Source organism: Gracilinanus agilis, chromosome 4 (assembly GCF_016433145.1).
Source record: "Gracilinanus agilis isolate LMUSP501 chromosome 4, AgileGrace, whole genome shotgun sequence".
NCBI lineage: Eukaryota > Metazoa > Chordata > Mammalia > Didelphimorphia > Didelphidae > Gracilinanus > Gracilinanus agilis.
In genome coordinates, this window is record NC_058133.1 from 405204040 (window position 1) to 405229897 (window position 25858).

General features: G+C 34.5%; 1 protein-coding gene across 1 annotated transcript in view; it reads left to right on the top strand.

The window, feature by feature from the left end:
- Nucleotides 1–25858, top strand: part of UTRN (utrophin) — a 674836-nt gene that overhangs the window by 595725 nt on the left and 53253 nt on the right. Inside the window, exons 62-65 of the mRNA XM_044675452.1 lie at nucleotides 1125–1210; nucleotides 8296–8453; nucleotides 11364–11530; nucleotides 15242–15353. Of these exons, the coding sequence (XP_044531387.1) occupies nucleotides 1125–1210; nucleotides 8296–8453; nucleotides 11364–11530; nucleotides 15242–15353 (523 nt within the window). The remainder of the gene's footprint in view (nucleotides 1–1124; nucleotides 1211–8295; nucleotides 8454–11363; nucleotides 11531–15241; nucleotides 15354–25858) is intronic.

Consider the following 25858-nt stretch of genomic DNA (forward strand, 5'->3'; position numbering starts at 1 on the left):
CCCCCCACCCTTGGCCGATGCGCGTTTCCACTAGTTTTGTCATGTGTCCTTGAACAAGACCAATTTCCAAATTGTTGGTAGTTGCATTGGTGTGGTAGTTTCGAGTCTACACCCTCAGTCATGTCCACCCTGACCCATGCGTTCAAGCAGTTGTTTTTCTTATATGTAGTAGTTTAAGTATTTAGAAGACTTTTGACATTTCCTTGGGTAATTCCTTCTCTGATCAATGTCTTTAAAACTGAACTCAGTAAATAATAAGCAATTAACCAATAAATAATCTTTTCTGGGCATCTGAAAATAAAATCCTTAATAGTCTACGAAGGAAGTTGGCTTTTTAAACACTAAATATTTCAAAGATCTCTAATATTTTTGGTATGAATGGACCATTGCTCTACCAATATATTTTAGTACTCCTTCGTAACCTGTTAGATGACCTTTGAGAATTGCTGTGATCAGAACTTGGTGACTTTCCTCTTGTAGAACACTTGGGACCCAGCTCCATATTTAACTAGGTCAGCTATGTCTGTCCTCAGAAGACATACATATCACCCAGGTGTTATCACCCTTAGAGAGCCTTTGATAGGGCTTTTGCTCTGAGACCTAGCCTTCACAAATCCACAGACACCTCTCTGACACAATGAACCCTGGTGTAGTATCTTAACAGTGGACTTTTTTAACATGGGAACAAAAATCAGCTTTCCCTGATATTTTGTGAAAGATAAATCCCTTCAATTTTTCTAATGTTTTTCATTTGAATCTTTAAATACCTATGTACTCCAACATAAAAGTGTTTTAGCTAAAGGGGAAAGATGATTGAAATTTTTTTGTTATTTCATGCTTCCTACCTTATTCTTATCATGTGGTTTGTGTGCTCTTCTGGACTTGATGAGTAGATAGATCTCATTATCAAAATTCAACATGAAGATATACCATTTTAATTCCAGCTTTCTAGAGTTAGTATGAATATAACTAAACTATAGAAATGAATAAATGAGCATTTATTTTTATCATCATTGCTAGTTTTTTACAAATAATTCTAATGAAAATAGATATTCAGAGAAAAATGATTCTGCCCCTTCACTGGCTTATTTACATCTTGCATATTGTGAATCTTATGATTTTAGGGGCCGGACTGGAAAAATCCGAGTACAATCCCTAAAGATTGGATTAATGTCTCTTTCCAAAGGTCTCCTGGAAGAAAAGTACAGATGTAAGTAAGATCTTTTCCTATGTAGATTTAAGTAATTTTCTCTTTAAAAAGCAGTCTTTATTGATATCATGGTCAATTATTTTCTAATACTGAAAGTTTTGTGGATATAAAATATCATTAAAACAAAAGGAAGAAATGCATAATTTCTAAGTATAATCAATTTGGAAATGTGTGTATGAAACATTTGGAACACTCAGAGTTCATTTGATTTTGTGTTTTATTTTAGAAGAGGGTAGTTGTTTTTTTGGAGAGCTTGACAGCCAAGGGGGTTGGTGGAATGGGATTTGGGATTTGTGTGAAATGAAAAGCTTATTTCAGGATCAAGAGGTCAGGTACCCTTGATAGAGCAAGTCAACTAAGCAATTCAGGGATATATATATTAAAAAAAGGTTTCCACAAGGCTTTTGTTTTGTGGAGTATTTTTTCCTAATAAAAATTGTTTTCACAATCAGAATAGGAAAAAGCTATCATTACCAAAGCCACAGAATACAAGTTATTATTTATGTGATTAATGGCTAAAGCAAATAATGAGGTAAACATTGTCCAAAATGGAAAAGAAGCATTTTTGCAAAAATCCATTATTTGAATTTTCATTGATTTTAGAAAGACTATAAAATTATGGTGTCATGAGAAGTTCTCTCTCATTTCATATCTCTGACTTGGAAAACCAAATTTCAGCTCTAAAGCTTATTTTAAGAAACTATGGGGGGTAGGGGGCAGCTGGGTAGCTTGATTGAGAGCCAGGCCTAGAGATGGGAGGTCCTGGGTGCAAATCTGGCCTCAGACACTTCCCAGCTGTATGACCATGGGCAAGTCACTTAACCCCCATTGCCTAGCCCTTATTACCACTCTTCTGCCTTGGAACCATATTGCTTCCAAGACCGAAGGTAAGGCTTTAAAAAAAAAAAAAGAAAGAAAAGAAACTATGGGAAATTTGAAAATAGATATGGCAACTAATTCAAATGTTAAGGAGGACCTTATACATGTTATAAACATGACTGCATTTTTAACAGAGTATCACTTTAAGAAATAAAAAGCATTACATGAAGGTTACACATAACTACGTGACATAGTCAAGAGACAAATTTTCTTTTTACAAAGTGATTTAGAGTTTTAACTCCACCAAAGAACTGATCATTGCAAACTTTATACTCTTGGAGGGAATTCAAAGAAATGTAAAGAACCATGTTGCATGGCATTAAGAATTCAAAAATTAAAAAAAAAAACTTTTTATATTGAAATACTCAATCTGAATCTCTGCTGGGATAAAGGAACTGTAAAAGGTCTAGCATACCAAAATTCTAATTAAAACATTAAGGCTAGTTGATTCAATAAGCCTCTGCTCTCTTAGTACATTCCTGACCCTGTATTTAGTAGATCTCAGCCTTCTCATCTCATCTCACCCATATGCCTCACCTTCACCATATGTTTCCTTCTGTCTCACATAATGAGATGGCCCTTCTGCTTGCCAAGGCAAACCCCTTTTCATGCAAAAATGTTGCCTTTCCGTCCTGTCTTCTCCAGCAGAATGTCCTTCGTCATCCTTTCTCCCTTTATCTTAACTCTCTCTCTGTCTACTGCTGGTTGCTTCTCTACTCTCTCCAAACATGCCCAAGTCTCCCCCATTTTAATAAACAACAAACCCTTGCTTGATCCATCCTTTCCTTCCATCTATTGGCCTTTATCTCCCTGCCTTTCAAGGCTATATTCTTTGAGAAGGTCTTCAACAGTAGGTGTTCCTCCTTTATTTCCTCTCACTCCTTTAACTTCCTACAATTTGATTATTGACCTCATCATTCAACTGAAACTGCTTTCTCCAAATTTACCAATGATCTTTCAATTGCTATTGGGTAGGTAGGTGTTAAGTTGGAAAGAGTGCCCAACCAAGAGTCATCTTTGATAGTTCCCAGGCACTTTCTAGCTGTGTGACCCCAGGCAAGTTTCCTCAATTGTAAAATGAGGTGGAGAAGGAAATGGCATACCACTCCAGTATTTTTTGCAAAGACAACCACAAATGAGGTCATAAAGAGTAGGACACAACTGAAAAACTCCTGAACAATAATAGAGGTGTCCATTCATGTTCAGTTATGCATACATCAAGCTCTAAATTCCCAAGAGAAGGAAACCATTCCTTTCTTCAGCTACCTCTCTTTATACTCTGTCCTTAGTCTATTCCAGTGATTCCCAAAGTGGGTGCCACTGCCCCCTGGTGGGTGCTGCAGCAACCCAGGGAGCAGTGATGGCCACAGGTGCATTTATCTTTCCTGTTAATTGCTATTAAAATTTTATTTCCAGGGGCTAAGTAATGTTTTTTCTGGAAAGGGGGCGGTAGGTCAAAAAAGTTTGGGAACCACTGGTCTATTCCATGTATCTTAGTCCTATCTCTTTTCAAGTCCTGAGTCTTCTTTTCCTGCCTCCTGAAGCATTGTTTCTCCAACATCCCTTCTGTATTTTTTAAAAGTACATTAAAAAAATTCCATTATGTCTTTTATCCTTTTCTCTTCTATGTCTTTCAAGCAATTCAGAGCATTATTTAAGTGCCTCCATGCGAGACTGTGCAGAAATCTTGGCTTTTTCCTGAATACTCTCTCTTACTACCCTCTCCAGGACAGACTCTTTTTTTTTTTTTTTTACATTCTCCTGAAACACAGGGCCAGACAGACATATCAGCATTCTGGCTCTCCACCACTCCTTTCAGATCCTTCCTCTGCCACATCACTCATCAGCCTTCCTTATGGCTGCCATCTTCCAACTCACACATTAATCTCCCACCTTTCTCAGTAACTCTGATACCTGACTTCTGTTTTTCTCTGGATTCACATCCTGTCTTGGATACTAGTTCTATGGCAATAAACAAGTTGTTTCACCTTTCTGATCTTCAGTTTTCCCATTTGCAAACAGAGACAGTAGTACCAGTAGTTTTTACTTCAAAAGTGTTTGTGATACTCTGATCAGAAAAAGAGCAAGCTCTGTAAATATATACATATTGGGTATTATTATAGGATAAAGCATCCTTACTGAGTTTGATGTTTTGTGCCCTACACATTCTCCCTCCTGTCTACTTGTCTAGCCATATTTCCAATGCTCTCTGTTCCAGTTGTGCTACGGAACTCATCATTACTTCAGTTTATTCTTCCACTGTATCTGTGTAATCAGCCCTTCATAATTTGAGCACCTACCTATCATATCTGGGATGCTAAAATTCTTTCTTTTCAGTACCCAGTTCTGATACCTCTTTTCTTTATCTGTGAATCCTGTCCTGATCCCCAGCAAATGAAGCTGACTTTTCTTCAATTTCTATTTTGTACATTTTTTTTTGTCTGGATCTTTGCTTTGTTCATATGACATTTAATTTTATTTCATACTTCTTTGTGTGATAATACCTTATCCCTCTATTATCTATAAGTTTCTTGAGGGCAGTGATGATGTTTTTCGTCTTAGTACACAGATTAAATGTTTAACAACTGGCTCTCCAGGAGGAAAATGTATGCAACACATTTTTTAAGCTTAATCTGCATTGTTACCATTTTCTCCCCTCTAAGTCAAAACATCAACAAAATAATAAAATAACTCCTAATTATAATGTTTCCTGACTACCAAGGTTTAAAATGCTCACACTGAAAATTTAACATGGTGTGATCCAGTTTGAGTTGACTTATAATCTCTAATGAATACAGTAAACATTTTATTCTTGTTGAACTGAACTTATATGAATCAAAAATATAGTAGTTCTGAGGGTGAATACATGAAATGAGGAAGCCCTCATCTGTGGCAAATTCAGTTGTCCTCCTAACTATGCAAAGTATTTGTTGAATACCTATTGTGTGCCAAACACTTTACAAGGAATTTACTTCCAGATCTCAAATTCTGTAGTCCTGTAGCATATTAATTCCATTCATAAAGTAAGATATTTTTCCTTTGAAGACATGAGACCTAAAGCATCATATGTGTTTTTCTTTCCTTCAAGGCCTTTAAAAGTTTTAAATTCTACTTGCCTTTCTCATGTAGATCCTGTGACCCCTTTTCAATAAGGTCTCTTTTGTTAGCATTAATATTCAAGTCATCTTGTTTTTTGAAACTCAATGACAGAGCTTCAATTCAGTCAGGGTCAATTGGTATCAACCTTGGCATTGATTTCTCTAGCGTCCAATTCCAGTGTCCTCTCCTCCTATAAAGATTTCATTGGATTTCTTGACTTGAGCCTCTTAATATTTTTCATATCAACCTAATAATGGAAGTTTTGCCTTTTTAAAAGACAGTTTGATGAAGTATCTTCATTTTCTTTTTGCATCAAAAGTGATATAAATAATTACAAATTACATGTATATCCTTTGCTATCCCCAGGGTTGGACTTAATGATTATGAATTTTATTAAGTATTATGAAACCACAGATTAGCATGGGTATGGAAAATGGACCATCTCTTTTTCTTATAATATCTGACTATTTCATCCCTCTTCCACTTTAACACCCCTTCTCCCCCAAATCATTCTGTCTTTCTGTTCTTTTTATGTTGGCTTGATTCATTTACAACCTGAAAAGTGAAACCTTCTATGTAAATATTTGGAAATAGTAATTTCATCATATCTCCTTTTACTTTATCATTTTTAGAGTGATATATTTAAAATGTGCTTAGTACAATGCCTATCTCAATCAGGATTTCCACTTTCTACTTCCAAATGCAAGTTTCTATCCACTACACCACTAAGCCATTCACTCTGTACTCATCAGAATTTTTTGTTCCATGCACCTTCCACGAAAATGTTAGTTTAACCCCAAATCAAAAAGGGACCCAGGGTTTCTGAGTGGATAGCAGAGGTCTCCAACCAGTTAATCTCAGTGTACGCTTTTTATAAATGCTTTCAATTAGAAAACATGATACAGTATTTTATTTTGTTTTGTTTTGTTTTCCCAGAGTTTTCTTTACAAGAAAGTTTCCCAGAGTGGAAAAATTATGAAGATTAAGAAAAATTTTATTTTCATTTTCTACTTCATAAGACATTTCTTCTTCCCCCTGGCATGGCAGAACAATTATGTCTTACCAAAAGAACTGTTCTTAGTTTTAGAAAAGTCAAATCTGATTGATAATTGAGTATTTTTTATGGTTTGATACATATATAAAATATATATGAATACATATTATACATATATATTTAGTTAGTAAAGTTTGGCTTTTGAGGAAACATTCTTTTTCGGGGAAAAATAATTTTGTGGGCTTAATGTTATGTAACTAGTGATATAAATTCTCAAAGGGATCTGTGGTTTTTTTTTCTCTTTTTTTTCATCTCTTTTTCAATATTTTTTCATCTCTTTTTTTCATTATTTTTGCCACAGAGAGGACACCCAAAGATTTATGGAACCTTCCTTTCTTCCCTTTATCTTTGTAAGGCTAGAAGTAGAATGTATGGACTGTCCACTGGTTATCCTCAGTTTTTACCACATGATATCTTTTTCAGTCATTCATTTCCCTGAAAAAATTCAGTTTTTCCTCAAAGTTCTTAATTATATGTTGTAGCTTGCTTATACTCACCATGCAACTCTTCAGTGAATTCTGATATTCTTAATTCTTCACTGACTGTCATGTTTCATGACTTATAGTCATGTACACCACCAGTTGAATGTTAAATAGATGGGCCTTTTTTGTGGGAAGCAGTGACATAAAATATTTACAAAATATTACCAATATCAAAATGATATGGAAAGCATTTTTGTTATAGTAGCATTTAAATTTTAAACAATGTGAAGTTCTAATCAAATAAATGTGAATAAATGATGATGAAAATTAAATTTTTCTTAATTGAATTTCCTTTCCCTGTGTATCCTTATAATTAAAGCCATATTTCATTGTAATTACTGTGTCAATATCCCTGCACTTGGCTCAGTTGCTTGGAGAGTAGAATTTTGACAATATTCAATCCATCATGAGCCTACTTTTCATCAAGACGGATGCATGTTAGCCTGATATTCAGACATACAACAAAATGAGATTTTTCCTAGTATTATTTGAGGATATTTTAAGATTACATGAGTAAATGAGCAATATCTTCTCTCCACTAAAGCTTCATATGAAGACCATTCATATTTGTGTTCTTGCATTTAAAAATTCATTTGTAGAAAGTGGAATTTTCATGAAATGGAATTTTCTTTTTTTTGGAATTCCTCCTCTTTCCAAAAAGTTACTTGTTTGCCCGATTTTGCTTTAATTATTAGAAACATTGTAAGCATTTTTACATTTGAAATGTTATATTGTAATGAAAATAAATTATGATGCTAAAGACGAAAGCTCATTAATTGTTGTTGAGCCAAGATAATTAAAAAGCTGTTAGCTTATGGTTTCTCTCTCTATGATTAAAAAGGACTTAGAATTAAGGGTTTACACAAATTGTTAGCAATTTGTCTTTGAGATCTGTACAAATGTATTTCTTTTAGTAGAAAGAATGATAGTGGTTCCTAGAACAATGGAAGACTGAAAAGCTAAGAAAGTTAACTCGGGAAGCAAAAATGTTTAATTATAATTCTTGTAGGGTTTATAGTAAAGTACATGTGGTACATTTTCAAGTGATATATTTGGTGTTTGTAATGAAAATAGGTCTGTCAAAATTTAAATGTTTACTACTCCGTATCTCTCTCTGACAGCTTAAAGAGGAAAATTTATTTTGACACACTGTCTCTGAATAGGAAGATACACCCATATTGAGTCCATAAAATTAGGTCACACACTGATAATATGTCACTTTGAAAGAATATATTTTAGTTAGTGATAAGCTCGTAATTATGATTGGCATACAGAATCTGATTTTCTGCAAAATTAGGTGCCATTTAGCCAATTACTGGATGGTCAGATATCTTTCAATATTAATAGACTCTGCATTCTTGGAGGACTTTGGAGCTCATGAGTTGACTTCCCTAGTTCTTTCTTCTTTGAAAATGTTTTAGTTTCTAGACTTGAATTATACCATAAAGGAGAGTAAATTTTTATATTTGCATGTATGTGTGTGGACATAGATATTTAAATGCATACATTACATATATAGGAAGAGGATTCTAAGCAGGTTGAAATTAAACTCATCCATTTCTCTGTTACAGGTCTCTTTAAGGAGGTGGCAGGACCAACAGAGATGTGTGACCAAAGGCAGCTTGGCCTTTTACTTCATGATGCCATCCAGATCCCTCGGCAGCTGGGGGAAGTAGCAGCTTTTGGTGGTAGTAATATTGAACCAAGTGTTAGAAGCTGTTTCCAACAGGTAAAAAAAAGCACCTAAAAGAATGTCTTCATATTGAAACATTTCCATTGATTTATCTGCCTCTTCCAGCTATACTTCTTTCTCGTTTCTTCATTCTCAAACTGCAGAGATTAGTCTACACCCAGATATTTCCTCATCACCTCACTTCCCAACTCCTTGTATTCAGGCTTCTATCTTCCCCATAGAACTGAAACTGAAATGGACTTATCTTTTCTGGTTTCTCTTCCCAAGGCTCACTGTGACACAGTTTTCTCCTCTTTAGTAATTCAAATGTATTTGCCTCCTAACAATGTTGTAAGAATAACAAGGATCTACTTGAAGTTTTGTGGAATTTCGTCATTTTGTCCCCTAGAAGGTTTTATAAGATAAATTCACAGAAGGTGAATTTTGTGCAACCTCCAGTCCAACATGCCCCAAGTGTTTGAAAGAAAAAGCATTTTGTAAATAAAAATAGAAAGTAGAATCACTGTGGAAGTATCATTTGGTCTTCAATAAGTTTTTAAAAGAACATTTTAAATAACAGAAGATCAAAGATGAGAGAGAGAGAGAGAGAGAGAGAGAGAGAGAGAGAGAGACATCCGAGTTCCATAGAAGTAAGATCAGTTTGCCCGAAGATCTCACAACTGTTACAAAGAAGAACTAGAAAATCACAGAACTAGTAAGTCATACAATTAGGATTTGAACCCAGAACCCCTGATACCTTAAGAATACTGTTATGGTGGCAGTCTAGAATCAGGAGGAATGAGTTTCAAATCTATCCTCAGATATTTCATAGTTGTGGAACCCTGGGCAGGTCACTTAACCCCAAATGCCTAGCCTTTGTCACTTTTCTGTCTTAGAATTAATACTGATAGAAAGAATTATTTTTAAAAAATATCATTATAAAATTTTAGAAACAAAAATAGTTCAAAATTAGGAGAACCGTGATGTGTAATTAGCATTTTCAAATGATAGTGTTACTATTGTACATGTTTCCAAAACATATGGTCAGGATTTTACCAAAGGGTATAAAAAGGTATAACTCATTCAACCAAGGGGGGGACATTTTGCACAGACTTTCTCTTAGACCTAAAGAGTTTTACAGTTAATGGCAACTCTTGTTCATTTTTTTTAATTTTATTTTTACATCAAGGGACTTACCTCCTTTAGGAAAGAGGGAAGTTGCAAATTTGAAAAGTACTTGCAATTTCTATCTTCACAAATTATTTGTGGAACTGTGATTCATTTTCACACACAGGAACAGGAATTGCTCTCAGACACCAAAAATAAATTAATCAAAATTTAATCTTGCTCATTTCAAAATTATTTAGTATCAGGGCCAGAGACCTGGCAAGTTTTATAAAATTTGTTATACTGTCCTCTAGAAGTTTTTGTTAAATAAATTCAGAGAAGAAGAATTTTGTGCAGCCTCCAGGCCAACCTCATACTGGTTTTGAGCATTTGTGGAAGCAGTAAAAATCTTTTCCTATTAGGTAACACAGAAATTTCAAATTTCACTTGAAGATAAGGTAGCCAAATGTAGCTTAAATACCAACCTTTGAAATGTGTTGGTAATGCTGGATATTTTGTCTAGTAAATATTTAATTAGCTTGAGAGGAAATCTTTCAAATTTCATGTGGATCATGAAATTGTAAAAAGGAATAATCAGTCAATGATAAGCACTTATTAAGTGCACATTCTGTACCAGGCAATGTGCAGAGTGCTGAAGATGCAAAGAAAGATACTAGATATTACTTGACCTTGAGAAGCTCATAATCTAATGCAGGGAGATAACACGCCAATAAATATGTATAACAAGTTAAATACTGGATAAATATGTAATGATTTATAGAAGGAAGACACTACAATTATGAAGGATTGGAAAAGATTTCCTATTAAAGGTAGGATTTGAGCTAAGACTTGGGGCAAGCCATGGACTCCAAAAAGCAGAGATTAGGAATTGAATATTCCAGGAATGGGGACAGCCAGAGAAAATGCCTGTAGTTTATAGATAAAGTGTTGTTTTGTGTTAACAACAAGGAGACCAGTGTCACTGGATCAAAGAGTATGTGGGGGGTAGGATGTGGTAATGGTTAAAAAATACTTAAAAATGGTGGTTAGGGGATAGGTTTTAAGGATTTGGGATGCCAAATATAGTTTTTTATTTGATTGTAGATATAATTGGAAGCCACTAGAGCTTCTTGAGTATTGGGGTGATATGGCTGGACCAGTGTGTTAGCAATAATTTCATGGCACTTTTGAAAAAAAGTATTAAGAAATGAATCCAAAATCATCAAGATTGTCTTCTCATTCTGGATGACTATTTCTGCTCTTACTAGTTATGAAAATATTTAATTTTAGCAGAAGAGAGAAACTTGAGTGATCATAAAGTCAAGCCTCCTCTTTCACTCATCAAGAAGTGGAGGTCTAGAAAAATCAAATGATTTTATCCAGTGTCACTAAGCTTCCCATTGTCGCAAGCTCCAAGATTTACAAAATTTTATAAATCTACAAATATGAAATTGTGATAAAATTTTTAAAAAACTATATTAGTATTGATTCTAAGACAGAAGTGTGGTAAGAACAAGGCATTGTTGGGGTAAGTGGTTTGCCCAAGATTCCACAGCTAAGAAGTGTCCAAAGTCAAATGTTTTTACCCAGGATCTTCCTCTGATCTGGCTCTTTCCACAGACCTACCTCCACTGCCCCTGAAGTTTTAATAAAAATTTTTTTAAACCCTTACCTTCCATCTAGGAGTCAATACTGTGTATTGGCTCCAATTTAATAAATTTTTATATAAAATGTTAAATGTTTATCTCTGCTTTCAGAGATTTGTTATTTATTTATTAAGATATTTTACAAAATATTTCTTTAAAATAAATTTTTATTTTTAAAGCATTTATTTTTTAAGAGATTTTTTTGTTTTAACAGAATCACAATAAGCCAGAAATAAGTGTAAAAGAATTTATAGATTGGATGCGTTTGGAGCCACAGTCCATGGTTTGGCTGCCTGTTTTACATCGGGTAGCAGCTGCAGAGACGGCCAAACATCAGGCAAAGTGCAACATCTGTAAGGAATGTCCCATCGTTGGGTTCAGGTAAGAGAAGCTCCATGGCCAGATTTTGGATCTCATCTGTGGGGTTTCCCCTTCCCAGTCCCGATGGCACTTATCCTTGTAGCTCACGTTTTTTCCTTATTCTCTTCTTCCACCGTAGCCATCCCCAGACTTAGAAGTTCTGAGTATTTCTGCAAAACTGCCATGTTCCAGTCTAGCTTTGCATTCCCTGACCTTTACACAGGTTACTAGAGCATTCATGCATGGTTACTCCATGACTGACAGGAAAAAAAATACACAAAACAAGAGTAACAGCCACAACCCTTCCTGGGATTCGCTTAGGCTGTCAGATTACAGCAAAGCTGAGGTATTTCTGAGTCACTGACCCTGAGACCTTTTGGTTTATTCCCAGTGAACCAGATGTGACTTAGACCTGCAAACTTGAGAAGTACTAAAAATTATACTTAACTCCTCTGTAAACTTTCCTTTAAAGAAATGAGTGAATCTACTACATAATTTCATGTGTTGTGCTTTACTAAACAGTATCATTAAATGTAGGCGCTGTGCCAGGAATCATTGTTTTCTGACCCACCAGAGCTAGGAGTGTCCTGGAGCCAGCTCTAACTAGGGAAAAGATGATTATAAAGTGATCATTATGAGCCTTTAGAACTCATAAGTGGCAGTCTAAAATAAGGGCTTGATTAAAATTTTTTTGATGGTCCTAGTCTTAAGAAAGTATTACTAATATAGACAAACCTTAAAGTGTGCTTGCATATGTATTGCTCCCCACAAGAGCTGGATATGTGGACGTTTACCAGCATACACCTAAATTTCTCCTCAAACATTTCATGAGCTTAGCAGGAGTGCAAGAAAAATGTGGGGAATGAAGTGACCACCAGAGCAAGAAGTTGGGGCTGTCCAATTGTTTTTCAGTTGTGTCTGACTCTTCATGACCCCCTTTAGGGTTTTCTTGGCAGAGATACTGGAGTGGTTTGCCATTTTCTTCCCCAGCTCATTTAACAGATGAGGAAACTGAGGCAAACAGGGTCAAATGACTTGCTCAGGGTCACACAGTTAATAAGTGTCTGAAGCCCAATCCCAACTCTGGTCTTGCTGACTCCAGTTCCAATGCTCTATCCACTGAGCCACTTAGTTGCCCTAATAATTAGTAACTGTAGGCTAATGATAATAACTGGCATTTATATAGACCTTAAATATTTTAAAAGTACTCTATCTCCATTATCTCATTTGAGTCTCTCAACAGCTCTGCCTAAAACAAATTTATTTTCATTTGTCCTTGATTCGACCCTGCTAATATTGCTTGTTACAACGACCTTTTCACAAGTCCCCTTTCACAGTAAGCATTTAACCAGGGAGATCATTCTAAGAAGCTTATTCAGGTTTTTCCACACACCATTCAAGAAGGTTAACAGGAAGCATTTACAAATTTAATTTAGAAATATGAAAATTGCAACCTCAGAATTCTTAACAGCGCCACTCACAATTTCCTGTGCTCATCTTCAAGCACTTCAGAATAGTCATGAGAAACAACACATATAATTTTTATTTATATCTTTACACATACATATATATATATAATAAATGCAAAATTTGTTTTTTTTTTTTTGTCAGGAAGGCACTAGCTTTTGGGGGTGGGGTCATTTAAAAAAGGCTTCTTTTAGCAGATAACTCTTGAAGGGAACTGGTAATATCCTTTGACTTTGGCCAACATTGCCTTTCTGATGAGCTTAATATTTCACCAGCAGAGTTCTGTTGAGACTGAAGAGCAACAAAAAAAGATGCCAATAAAAACAAAAACAAAAACAAAAAGATGCCAATGCTTCTGAGACAGAGAATTAGAATCCTAAAAGGACTTCAAGTTGGCAGTTCCCTGCACATTGTTGAAAATAATGTTATATTCTATTTCATAAGGACCAGTGGTACTTCTCATTAATAGGATTGGTTCTGATGACTTAAGATAATTGTGTATGAGAGAGAGACAGAGAGAGAGAGAGGGAGAGGGAGAGGGAGGGAGGGGAGGAGCAGACAGAGGGAGGGAAAGATCCATATACTTGTTTCAATAATTACTCTAAGATAATATATTTTTCAAGTTATTTCTTGTTATGGGATACTGAAATTTTCGTATTTGCCAAGTACCATTGGAGCCAATATGAGCTTCAGGATATATTATCATACATGATTAACTTTATAATGAGCTTTGAAATCCTTAAGTCAAAAATGTTTATTGAATGCCTCTTATTTATATCAAATACATAAATATAATATTTTTTAAAACCCTTAACCAGTAGTGATAAAGAATCAATTTGGTGGCATTTACAAATGATTAAGCACATTCTGTTGAAATATATGATGAAAGGGCTGCCATGTTTTCTATGAATATTATAATTATGAAAATAAATTATAATTTAAAAGAAAATGATACTTTATTTGACCAAAGAATCATGATAAGTCAAGAAGTATTATAATTAATTGTAGGTTTTCCTTTCAGATAACCAATCAGTGCCTTTGCCAATTACTGTAGGGTTTCCCAATTGCTTTCTCTGATCCTTTTCTTAATTACTAAGTAGTAGACCATACATCACTTTCTCTTGATGAGGCATCTACATTCTTAATAGAATCCAATATTATTCTCATTCAGCTTTGTTTCCTAATTTTCTGATGTTCATCTTGTTATTTCTGTTATTCATTAAAACAAAATTATAGTGAAGATATGGTCAATTCTATAGTGTTCATTTTAGCTAATCTCAGAAATGCTCTTGGAAGTAATTTTGCTTTAAGAACAATAAAAAATTTAAGTTACAACATCTTTATCTAATTAAAAGAGTAAGTGTTGAATGTCATTTACATGCCAGAGATTTCAAAGCATTCTTTCTTTGCAATTACATTTTAGAATTAAGCCTTCTTTCCTAATTTTATTCACATGTATTTTTTTTCTTTTCACAGAATTCATTCCAGTTATTTTCATGTCCAATTATCATATATTTTGAAAAAGGAAAAAAAAAAACTATGCCAAATAACTGATTTAATTTAAATATCCCTATTGTAGATAACAGTATGGATCTAAAGTTTTAATGAACCTTAAAGGCTATTCCATGAAATCCTTTCTGTTTATAGATTTGGAAACTTGGACCTGGGGGGTTACTAAATTGTCCAAGGTCAGAAAGATAGTGTCAGAGGCAGAATTTGAAAAACCCATGTAATCTGATAAAAGGTCTTTCCATTAGAATATGTCTACCAAGAACAGCCTTCTTTGAGTCTTTTGGAATTGTTCTTACAAAAAGTATAATTTATTCTTCCACGAGTTCTGAATATATAGTTAATTATAAATCTGTCTTTACTTTTGGCCAGACATTTTATATTCATATTCAGAAGCCTACAAAATGTTAATAACATACAGACATTGGCTCCTTGAATGTCATATTTGAACATATGGAAACTTTCATACTATCTTGAACTTAAGTATTTTCAACCTTTATTTTCAACTATTTCAAGGAAATGTTTCCTTTAATTGCCTTTGAAATATTCAGTGTTACCTTTTTTTCTAATTTGCTGCTAGTTAGGTCAGTGCAAGGGTCCCATTTTGATTGGGAAATACTCTTGGATATATTTACTATCATGATTTTGAGAAATGAAATTTCTTGTAGTAAATTATTGTACTGTGCTGAAATGTATTGCTCATTAAAGGGTGCAAATCAGATCTATGTTCACCAGTTCACTTCTTTTCATATCCAGGTATAGAAGTTTAAAGCATTTCAACTATGATGTCTGCCAGAGTTGTTTCTTTTCGGGTCGAACGGCAAAGGGTCACAAATTGCATTACCCAATGGTGGAATACTGTATACCTGTGAGTACTGATTCTCTGGATCTTTCCAATCAATTGTTCTAGAATTAAAGTCTAAATCTCTCTTACTTTTGGTTCGATAAATCAGATTATTTTCCTCCTTTTTGGAAAAGCAAATCAAAATTTGTTTACCTGTGCTTATTCAACTAAACACACACACATACATTTATTTAGTGCTGTTCTATACACCAAATAATTATTGTTCAATCATAAATAAAAATTAATATATTGAGCTCTGTTATCCACATTTGTGTTTTGATTTTGGAATTATTCTCTGTAGCAACCCAAACTTGACCTATTTTAAAAATGTAATTTCATTAGAAATCATATTTTCTCTTATATTCTTAAACTTAAATAATTTTCTCTGAAAATAGAGGGATTCAAATAGCCCTTATTTCCTAGTGACATCTGTTGTTTAGCTCTGCTTCTAACTGAGAATTACAGTGTTCATAGAAATATAACTCTTCTGTGGTTCAGGGTTTGAGGTGTTCTTCATGCTAGGTAAAACTAAACTTCCTCTGAAACTTCTATATTTCCTATAAAATATAAATACACAAAATGTACATTTTTCTCAAATAACTATCAAAAAATTCAGTGAAGATGTGGAGGATATTTCATTAAGATGACATTTATTAAGTGCCTACAAATGAAAGTAACTTTTATTGGGGGAGGGAGAATAACTTCCTTTTTCTTTATCTTTTTTAGCAGTGCATATAGAGCTATTTTTCTCACATTCTTGGAGGAGTAAGAATTTAAGTTCTTAATCTATATAATGTATTCTTAAAATTCTAACTGTTGATTATAATAATGTAATGATTATTATATTGCATATAATAATCTAAAATGAAAAGAAATGCTTATAAATTAAAATATATAAATAGGCTTTTTGTAGCACAAAAAATTAAAATAGAAAAAAGAATGTGTGCTAAAAATTAATTTTAGGTTATTTTTAAAGATCTTATACTAATGTGTTTTTTCCATTCTGTTTATTAGCTATCTTTTTTCTTTTTTCAAAGTCACTACTATTCCATCCATGAAGGAGGAAGACTAGAATTTGATTTTTTTATTACTTCTTGGGGAATGAAGAGTGGAACTGACTCTATCTCTCTCTCCTCTCCTCTCCTCTCCCACCTTCCCCTTTCTCCTAATCTCCTTTCTGCTCTCTCCCCACTTCTTCCCTCTCCATTTCCCTTTTCTTCTCTTTCCTTCTCTCTTATATCTCCCTTTCCCTTATCTCTCTTTCTCTCTCTTTTCCTCATATACTGACCACTTAGGATAGTGTCCTATACATAGTAGGCACTTCTTAATAAATACCAATTAACACATAAACATACTCATAGAGGGAAGAGAAGCCCACAGTACATTCTAGAAGAGCCACAGTTATATGCAACATCAACTATTTAGAATTATCTATCTCATTCAGAGACTGCTCTGCAGATGATTCTGCAGTGAAGCTAAATAGTACCAGCCAAGTTAGAAGCCCAAGAAAACTTCCCATACTGGATTTTACAGCTGCTACATCAGTGTCACATCACGTGTTGCCCTCTTCCAAGCTCAATTTTAACTCTGAGGTGTGGAGTTATAGGTTTTGTGACTATGCTACCCAGTGAGACCAGCAAGGAATGTTTGAAGTCACTGTCACCTACTGTCCTGGCACCACTTTAGAAAAATGAGGAGACCTCAATTCATACAGAAAGATTGAGTTTGAAAAGTTGCCCCTAAATTAAGAAACTCACCTCTGATGTATTAACTATTCATTATTAACTATTATTCCCCTTTAAAGAACAATCTGGCTCTGGATAAAAATATTTGTATCCACAGAAATAGGTTTATGAGTTTTTATTTAATATAGATTTTAAAGTGAATTTTATAAAATTTTAAACATTGTTTTTTATTCTTTTATTTTGCTTGATTTTTTAGTGTCTGAAAACCTACTTTTTCATTTCTTCCTACATTCTTAGAAATACTTAAATTTTCCTGTTTTCCTTTTAAGTAAAATATATTTAAGGTTCATCCATCTTTTACACAACAGTTCAATAAGCTGATTTAGCATCCATCTAAGAAAATGAACACCAGAGAAGGTTTTTCAGTGTGATGGTAATAAGAACTACATGAGTGCTGAATTAGATTAGCCTGCCAACCTTGATTCCAATCTGGCTATGTTATACAACACACCTTCATTTGTAGTTAGGAAAATGCTCCTTTCCTGTCACAGCTTTGAACTTAATTTCAGCATTGCCTTTAATGTCTTATAATTGCTAAACCTGTCTTCTACATCTGAATGTTTATAATTTTCATAGGTTTTTAAAATTTTGCTATTTAACATTATCTTATTTTAAATCAAGTTCAAATTTTTAAGAATTTGGAGGTAAAGTGGTAAAGAGGACCAAATTTGGAGAAGTTTTGAGGGGTTTTTCTTTTCCATTAATTTTTTTTAATTGTTTCACAACAGGCAACATAGTATAATGGATAGAAAACTGAACTCAGAACAGTATGACCTAGGTTCAGATCCTGCTTTCAAAACCTACTGGCTTTGTGACCTTGGGCAAGTTATTTAAGCTCTTAATGTCCTAGACAATTGCCCAATGCTCTAAATTGGAGAAAATTTGCTCCCTTGCATTATTCAAAGGTGTTTCCTCTTTAAAAAATTTCAGTTCATGTTCCTTATTGCAATAGATTCTGACAATATAATTTTTATACTTGTAAAATTTTTCTTAGAGGGTGTACTTTGTGAATTGGAAATCATATCTGTTGAGGCATTTTGGAATCTAGATGGTTTTATAGATATAATTTGAAATAAAATGATCTTTCTCCAACTAGTTAATGAAAATTCCTGATAAATTCTGATAGAAAGCTCACAAGATTCCTTTGATTCTTACCGTCCTGAGAATTCTTACTATGCAGGTTGGAGTTTTTTGGCTGGGTTAAAGAACATCCCATTTTCTAGAAGTAATATTTATCTTTGTGCTTAGAATAATCTCCCCTTCCTTGTTTGTCCTTCCTTCTGTCTTTTTCACCTATCTTAATCCCAACTGTCCTTCAAAACCAACCTTGAGTCCCATCTCATCTATCAAGCTCCGCATACATTTAAAAAAAAAAAATCTATTTGCCCTCTTTACTTTGTTTTTCAACTTTTGGCATCTTGGAATATACCTCTCAGTGCCACGCCACTTGGCATTTCATTGTGAATTGTGTACCATATGATTTTTTGGGGTAACTTTCAGATATTTTAAATTTCATCTTTTCAAATGAGTTATAATCCTTAAAGACTTAAAGAACACTATTTTCACTTTTCTAGTGTCCTCCACTTCAATTAAGAAGTTTAGACACTTAGTCAATATTTGGTAGATGTTATTTCATTAATTTACAATTTCATTTTAAGAGTATTCTTCCAAGTTAGCAGAATTGTAGAATTAATTAGATTCTTGAAGAGATAAATAGCAGTACTGATCTCTGGTATTTCCGAGGCTATAGATAGCTTTTTTTATGTTCTCCCTTGGGGAGAGTAAACCTAGAGTACTGGGTTCAATTCTGGCATCACATTTTGGCAAACTGGGGACCATTCAGAGAAAGGAATTTGGGGTACTGAAGTTAATCTGATATGAGAATGGCTTGAAGGAAGGGAATATTTAACCTGAAGAAGAAAAGAGTCCGAGGATGCAGTATTTGTCTTTAAGTCTTTGAAGGGCTGTCACACAAAAGAGAGATCATACTTGTGATTGGTCCCAGATAGCCTAAGTGAGTACAATGGTTGGAAATTGCAAAAAGTAAAATTTAATTTTTACGCAAAGAATAACTTCCTGGCAGAACTCATAGGCCATAGATTTCGAGTTGAAACTAACCAATAGTGGCATGATTATTTTGGTTGCTGTAATGGGTTTCTTTTCATTTGACAAACAAAAGCTTGGTCATTTCTCTTCCACTTGGACTAGATGTCCCTTTTGATTTAGAGATTCTGTAAAAATCCAGATATTTACATAATTTATATGAGGGACAGTGATTCTGAAGGACTTAAGCAGCAACTTATTGTTTAAACTTATTTCTCCCTTCCCAGTGTTGTTTTTTTTTAATGGGTGGCACACTACTAACTTTAAGTGGATTAAAAATTCAGCCACCTATAAAATTATATTATTCTTTAATGTGGTGGTTTATAATTGTTTTAAATGAATTTTGTTCCCTGCAAACTTAAATTTAAAATATCATTTTTGACAAGTCTATAATGGTTACATCTTCCTGAACTGAAGATGACCTATGTATTGTTCAAGTTGTTATTTTTTGCAATGCAGTTAACTAAAATTATCTTTCTCTGAAGATGTGCATAATAAAATAGACAAAGTATAAAAATATTAAAATGATTTAACCTCTATGATACACACATATCAGAAACAATAGAATTTACCATACTGACTATTTTAACTTCTCTCAGCTGTGTCCTAAAAGTTTTTTACTACCATTTTGAACTTGGGAATAATTTCCCCAAGTGTTCCGTTCTATTTTTCTACCATCATCTCTAAACACCACAGCATTCCTGTATAGGTGATCCTGAAAATATTTTCATCACTTACTATTTATTGATTCTTACAAAGCTGATTCTTTTTTTTAATCAGCATTATTTCTCCTACTTAATGAATGAGAAAAGGAACCACTCAAGGAAGAAAGAAGAAAGCCTATGATATTTAAAATGAGAGCTCAAATTTTATATTTCATACTTTAAAGCAGTGATGGGCAAACTTTTTAAAGAGGGGGACAAAGGAAAGGAAATGCTCATCTGTCAGTCTGTTTCGAGGGCAATTTTTTCAAATTTTCATTGTACCGTATCCTACTCATTGTATTTGTCAGATTAGGAATAGTGTCAAGTGGCCAGATAGAACATTTCAGGGGGCCGCATCTGACCCACAGGATGTAGTTTGCCCATCACTGCTTTAAAGTGATTAATTTCTCCTTTAAAAACCAGTCAAGAGGGGGCAGCTGGGTAGCTCAGTGGATTGAAAACCAGGCCTAGAGACGGGAGGTCCTAGGTTCAAATCCGGCCTGAGACACTTCCCAGCTGTGTGACCCTGGGCAAGTCACTTGACCCCCATTGCCTAGCCCTTACCACTCTTTTGCCTTGGAGTCAATACACGGTATTGACTCTAAAACGGAAGGTAAGGTTTTTTTTTTTTTTAAACCCTTAACTTCAGTGTATTGTGTCATAGGTGGAAGAGTGATAAGGGTGGGCAATGGGGGTCAAGTGACTTGCCCAGGGTCACACAGCTGGGAAGTGGCTGAGGCCGGATTTGAACCCAGGACCTCCTGTCTCTAGACCTGACTCTCAATCCACTGAACTACCCAGCTGCCCCCTGGAAGGTAAGGGTTTTAAAAAAAAAAAAGAAGAAAATAAATAAATAAAAGCCAGTCAAGAAACAACCACAAATCCATGTATCTAACAAAATCCTTTCTTCTCTCTATCATTATGTGTAATCAATATAGGGTGGATTATGCTTTTATCTTCCTGTTTTTTTTAAACTGTTGCATTTTATATTAAAGTTATGATTTCAAGGCATTTGATTAGAATCATTTCAAATATACAAACTCGCTCAAATGATCTGCCATGATTTTATCTTCTTTAAATTACTTTCTTCTCTCTGTCTCTGCAGGTAAACAAAAATTAGTGCAAATAAGAAACTAACCAATGATTAGATCCTTGAAGGATATTCTTCTTCCTATAAGCATGAAATATATTGCTTTAGCCGCTTAATAATATCTAAGTTTCAGGATCATATTTGTCTCCTAGAAGGTATATGGCATCTCTGTTTCTGAGAATAGTATATGTGGTACAATTTCCCTTCTTGATTACACCCCCCCAACTCATACTCTCAGGTTGGGTCTCAATGGGGCAATGACCATAGTTCCTTGTATCCTCTTGGTATACAGTCCTAAAACTACAGTTCACAATACCCTGCCAAAGTAATTCACTTTAGTTGTCAGCCAGAGGACACAATTTGCTCAAAGCAATAGTATTTACCAAGACTGCAATCTCCCACAACTATGTGGGCACACATAAAATAAACTAGTAGAGAAATATACACCAAGGCAACACAAGGCAAATGCATACCTCTGGCTCTCGAGAATCCAAATGTCCTTTTCCCTTCTCATACTGCTATTCCTCGTATTGCTCTTATCTCTCACAGCCAGATCTGCTATCAATGGAGATTTTATTGTTTTTTTAAAGGCCACTGAGGAACCCTGTGCATGCTGTGGCTAGCCAGTGACTCAGCTATGAAGTCCATCTAGCTTGACTAAAGAACTTCTCACCTTGTAAAGGGAACAGTGTACAAACACTTCTTTGCATTTTGTTTAATCCTTAACACCTCTTTGTCACTGTTATGTGCTCCTCTCTGGCTTTAATTTTTAAAAATTGTTTATTGTTATTTTCTGTTTCTTAATTAATCAGAATTTGTTTTAGTATTCCTCACTGCCCAGAGAAACATACCATATAAGAAATTGTATTTTCTAGAGGAAAAAAAAAATTACTACCACTGATCAATGCACTGGAAATGTTAAAAAACATGTGAGCTGTGGATCTCCTGTCTCCACAAAGGGGTAGCTTGAGGGTGTCTTCTCATAATTCTTTATGCGAGTCTTGCTTGAGCTTTATAATAAGGTTAGATTTGATTTTTTGGAATGCCTTTGTTCTTTCCATTTACATTGTTGTCATGACCATGTGCATTGTTTTGTTTTGTATACTTCACTCTGCTTTAGTATATTTAGATCTTTCCATCACACACATGATTTTTTTTTTTTACCCTTCTGTCTTAGAATCAATTCTGTGTATTGGTTCTAAGGCAGAAGAGTGGTAAAGGCTAGGCAATGGAGGTTAAGTGACTTGCCCAGGATCACACAGCTGGGAAATGCATGAGGCTAGATTTGAACCTAGGACCTCCCATCTCTAGGTCTGGCTCTCAATCCACTGAGCCACCCAGCTGCCCCACACACATCATTTCTTAAAGCACAATAACAGTCTATTACATTCATGTACCACAATCTCCTTTGTTTTTCTGGCTTTAATTTCAAGTCTCCCCATCTACAGCTTCTCCCCATTATAGCAGCTTGCATATTATTTGTGCTCAATTTTTTTGATAGCGTGCAATGGTAAAGCCGGAATTTTAAACAAACATGTTCTGGGAGTTTTTACTTTAGAAGTGCCATATTTTTGAGAGGCTTCATGCTGGGGTGAGTGAATGAGGGAAGGTTTAGTCATTGCTGGAAAAGATGCCCAGTGGAGCCAGGTTTCAGTGAGGATGACCATTTCTCATGGAACAGGAATTAGAGAGGACTTCAGTTTGGTGTGGGAAATGGTTAGGGTACAGTTAGCAGGATGAGGATGAGAGAATGATAGGTCAGGTTTGAGGATAGTGTGCTTCTGTGGCACCAATAATTATATAATACAGAGCTATGGAGAAAGTCCAGAAAGATTAGCAGGCATAGGGTTAACAATGAGTGGTCTCCTGGAGTGTTGTTGGCTAAGTGTATACAGACACACACACATAGAGAGAGAAATGTTTCCTCAAGGTCCCTAACCTTCCAATTCCTCTGTCTCCATAAGTTCCAGGATTTTCCATCTCAGCCACACCGTACAACTTTCTTAATTAAAAATGATGACATCTCTCTATTTGAATATAACCTAGACTCATTACATCTTTCCCATGCTTCATACTTCCAAAACATGTTCTTTCAACAGGTATTTATTAAGCATGTACTCCTCTAGGTAGGAGGAATAAAAATTAAACACAATACAATGCTGCCTTCAATGGATATTACATTCTGATGAGGAAACACTAAGACTTCATTTTACATGACTGGTACATTCCCAAATCCTTTGAGCAAGTTGGAGATCACACATAATAGTGAACACCATTATTTAATAAGTGTTTCCAATACAAACGTACTAAGGTACTTTATGACTTTTCTTAGGCTTGTCAGAGCTACCAGCATCACTACTTTTATACTTTGGGGCCATTGTTAATAATAAAATACTGTTGATGAAATGAAAAGAAGCCCTGCTCCAATGTGGACACAACTTGTTAGAAGGGAAACTTGTAGACGAAGTCTGATGAGGGGAGCTAATGTTTGATAGAAAACAATGTAATGATTCACCCTAATGCTTCTCAGAGTGAGAATGAATATGAGTGGGTAAAGTGCTGCCAGACTTTGTGGCAAAAGGTAGCTTGGCTTTAGTACTTAATTAGAAATTTTTTATTATACGTATTTTTCTGCCTTTTTTTTTTTGGTTGCCAATCACATATGACTGAATTAGTTGTGTGTTGAGTTCATGTAAAATGAAGTCCTTCTTTATAAAACTATATAGGACAAAATATGAAGAGAACAAATACAAAGTAGTTAAATACAAGGCAGTGTGGCAGGTCAAGCTCTGGTCATTAAGGAGTATCAGGAAATGCTTCATGTAGAAAATAGTCTTTCAGCTTTGTCCTGAAAGAAAAGAAAATTTTGTGAGTTAAAAGTTAGGATTTGCAGGCATAGGGGGAGAGAGATGTAATTTCAAATATGAAGAAGAGAGAATCGAATTTGACTGGACTGCAGAGTCTGTGAATGGAAATCAAACATAATGATATTGGAATATAGACTGAGACCAAGTTATGAAGGATATTATAAGAACCACAGAAGGAGAAGGTAAATATCTCATGATACCTCCTAGCTGTGTGACCTTGGGGAAGTCACTTAGTTCCAATTTCCTAGCCCTTTCCACTGTTTTGCCTTGGAACTGATACTTGGTATCGATGTGAAAACAGAAAATGTGTTCATTTGTTTTTTAAAGTATTTTCATTTGATCCCTAGATGCCAAAGAGAATCACAAGTTTGTTGAGTAAAGTAATGATTTGATTTTTAGACCCACTCATCTAAGCTATCTATCTATCTATCTATCTATCTATCTATCTATCTATCTATCTATCTATCTATCTATCTATCTATCTATCTATCCATCTATCTGTTTATCTATCTATCTATCTATCTATCTATATCTATATATGTTTTAGTCTTCATCGCAGTCTGTATTTTTTAATTCATCTCTGCCTTTCCAGTAGTGCTAGTGCTAGATACAGGGTCTAGATAAGTGACTAAATATAAGATCCAATTTTTAGGACAGTGTCGTATCAACTATATACTTAGATTTCTATTCAGCAGTTTCTTAAAATCTGTTTCTTTCAATAATCTGCTCAAAGCCATAATTTGCTTATTTATCTTTCTGTTTAATGTGTCACTTTTTAATTGTGCTGTTTTTTAAAATGCTAAAATTTATTGCCTTACTATAAAAATTTTTTTGGGTTTCAATTTTTCTTTTTTGTCTTTTTGGTTATGTCATTCAGTGTTAAACTAAACTTAACATTCATTAGTAAATGAAAAGTGAAGCAAAATTTATGTTTTGGGGATCCATTAGGAGCACTGAAAAGAAACTTACATGGCCTATTTAAAGATAGTACAAGTTTTATAATCCCCATTTTACAAATTGTGAATCTCAAAGCCCACATGTTTGCCCAAAGTTACACTTGTTAAGTATCAGAGCCAGGACTCAAACCTAGGTTTACTGACTTTAAATATAATGCTGTTTTCTACTAAACGACTCATTTAAAAAAAAAAAAAAAAAAGGAAAGAAAACTATTTTTAGACTGTTTTTTTTTTCTATAGAGACTTTGTATTTATTGTTTTAAGATACTGTCAACAGTTCCCCACCCTTGGCCCCCAGGATCATTGTATTTCTGTTGCTATGGAAATAAACTATAAGAAAGTGCTTATTCACTTTTTTTTCAGAGCCCCAGATTGAATTAATGTAGTTTCTTGCTGGCAGTTGTGATCCTCCCGATGAAACCCTGGATGACTGCCAGTGTGTTAAAAATGCAGCATCATTGCTATTTTCTTTGACCTCAATGTACTGGGGTAGTTTTTCAATTGTTGGCCCTACTTTGGTTTCTCAATAAATCTGGAGCATTTTAAGGTGCTATATTAGACCTTTGAGGTGCAGCATGGACTAGATCCATTTTACAGTAGGCGACTTATTACTCAACTTGTTCTTAGCCCCTTGTTGAAATCTGCTGATACTGGCCTTTCCATTTTGCATTTTCCAGTAAGACTTACAGTTTCGAGATTTTTTTACTAAATTCTCATCCATGGAGCTCTGTCCTCTAAACACCACCATGTTGAAACCAGTGATACTTATAAATGAAACTTTGAAATTATCTTTATAGTCTTTTTATGAAGTAAACCATTTTAATGATGATGTTATTAAAAAATTATTTTACTTTTGGGATCTGTTCCAGAGGAAGATGGTAATCTTTTCACAAGCCCTACTGACTGAATTTTATTGCCTAAACTTTGATTTTTTCCTTGTTGTTAAGTTCTTTTCTTCATACCTGCTGGTTGTAGGCTATCTTAACTAAACGTCTATCTATCTGTCCATTCATCCACCTATCTTATCTAGCATCTAGCATCTCTATACTTATATATGGCTTATG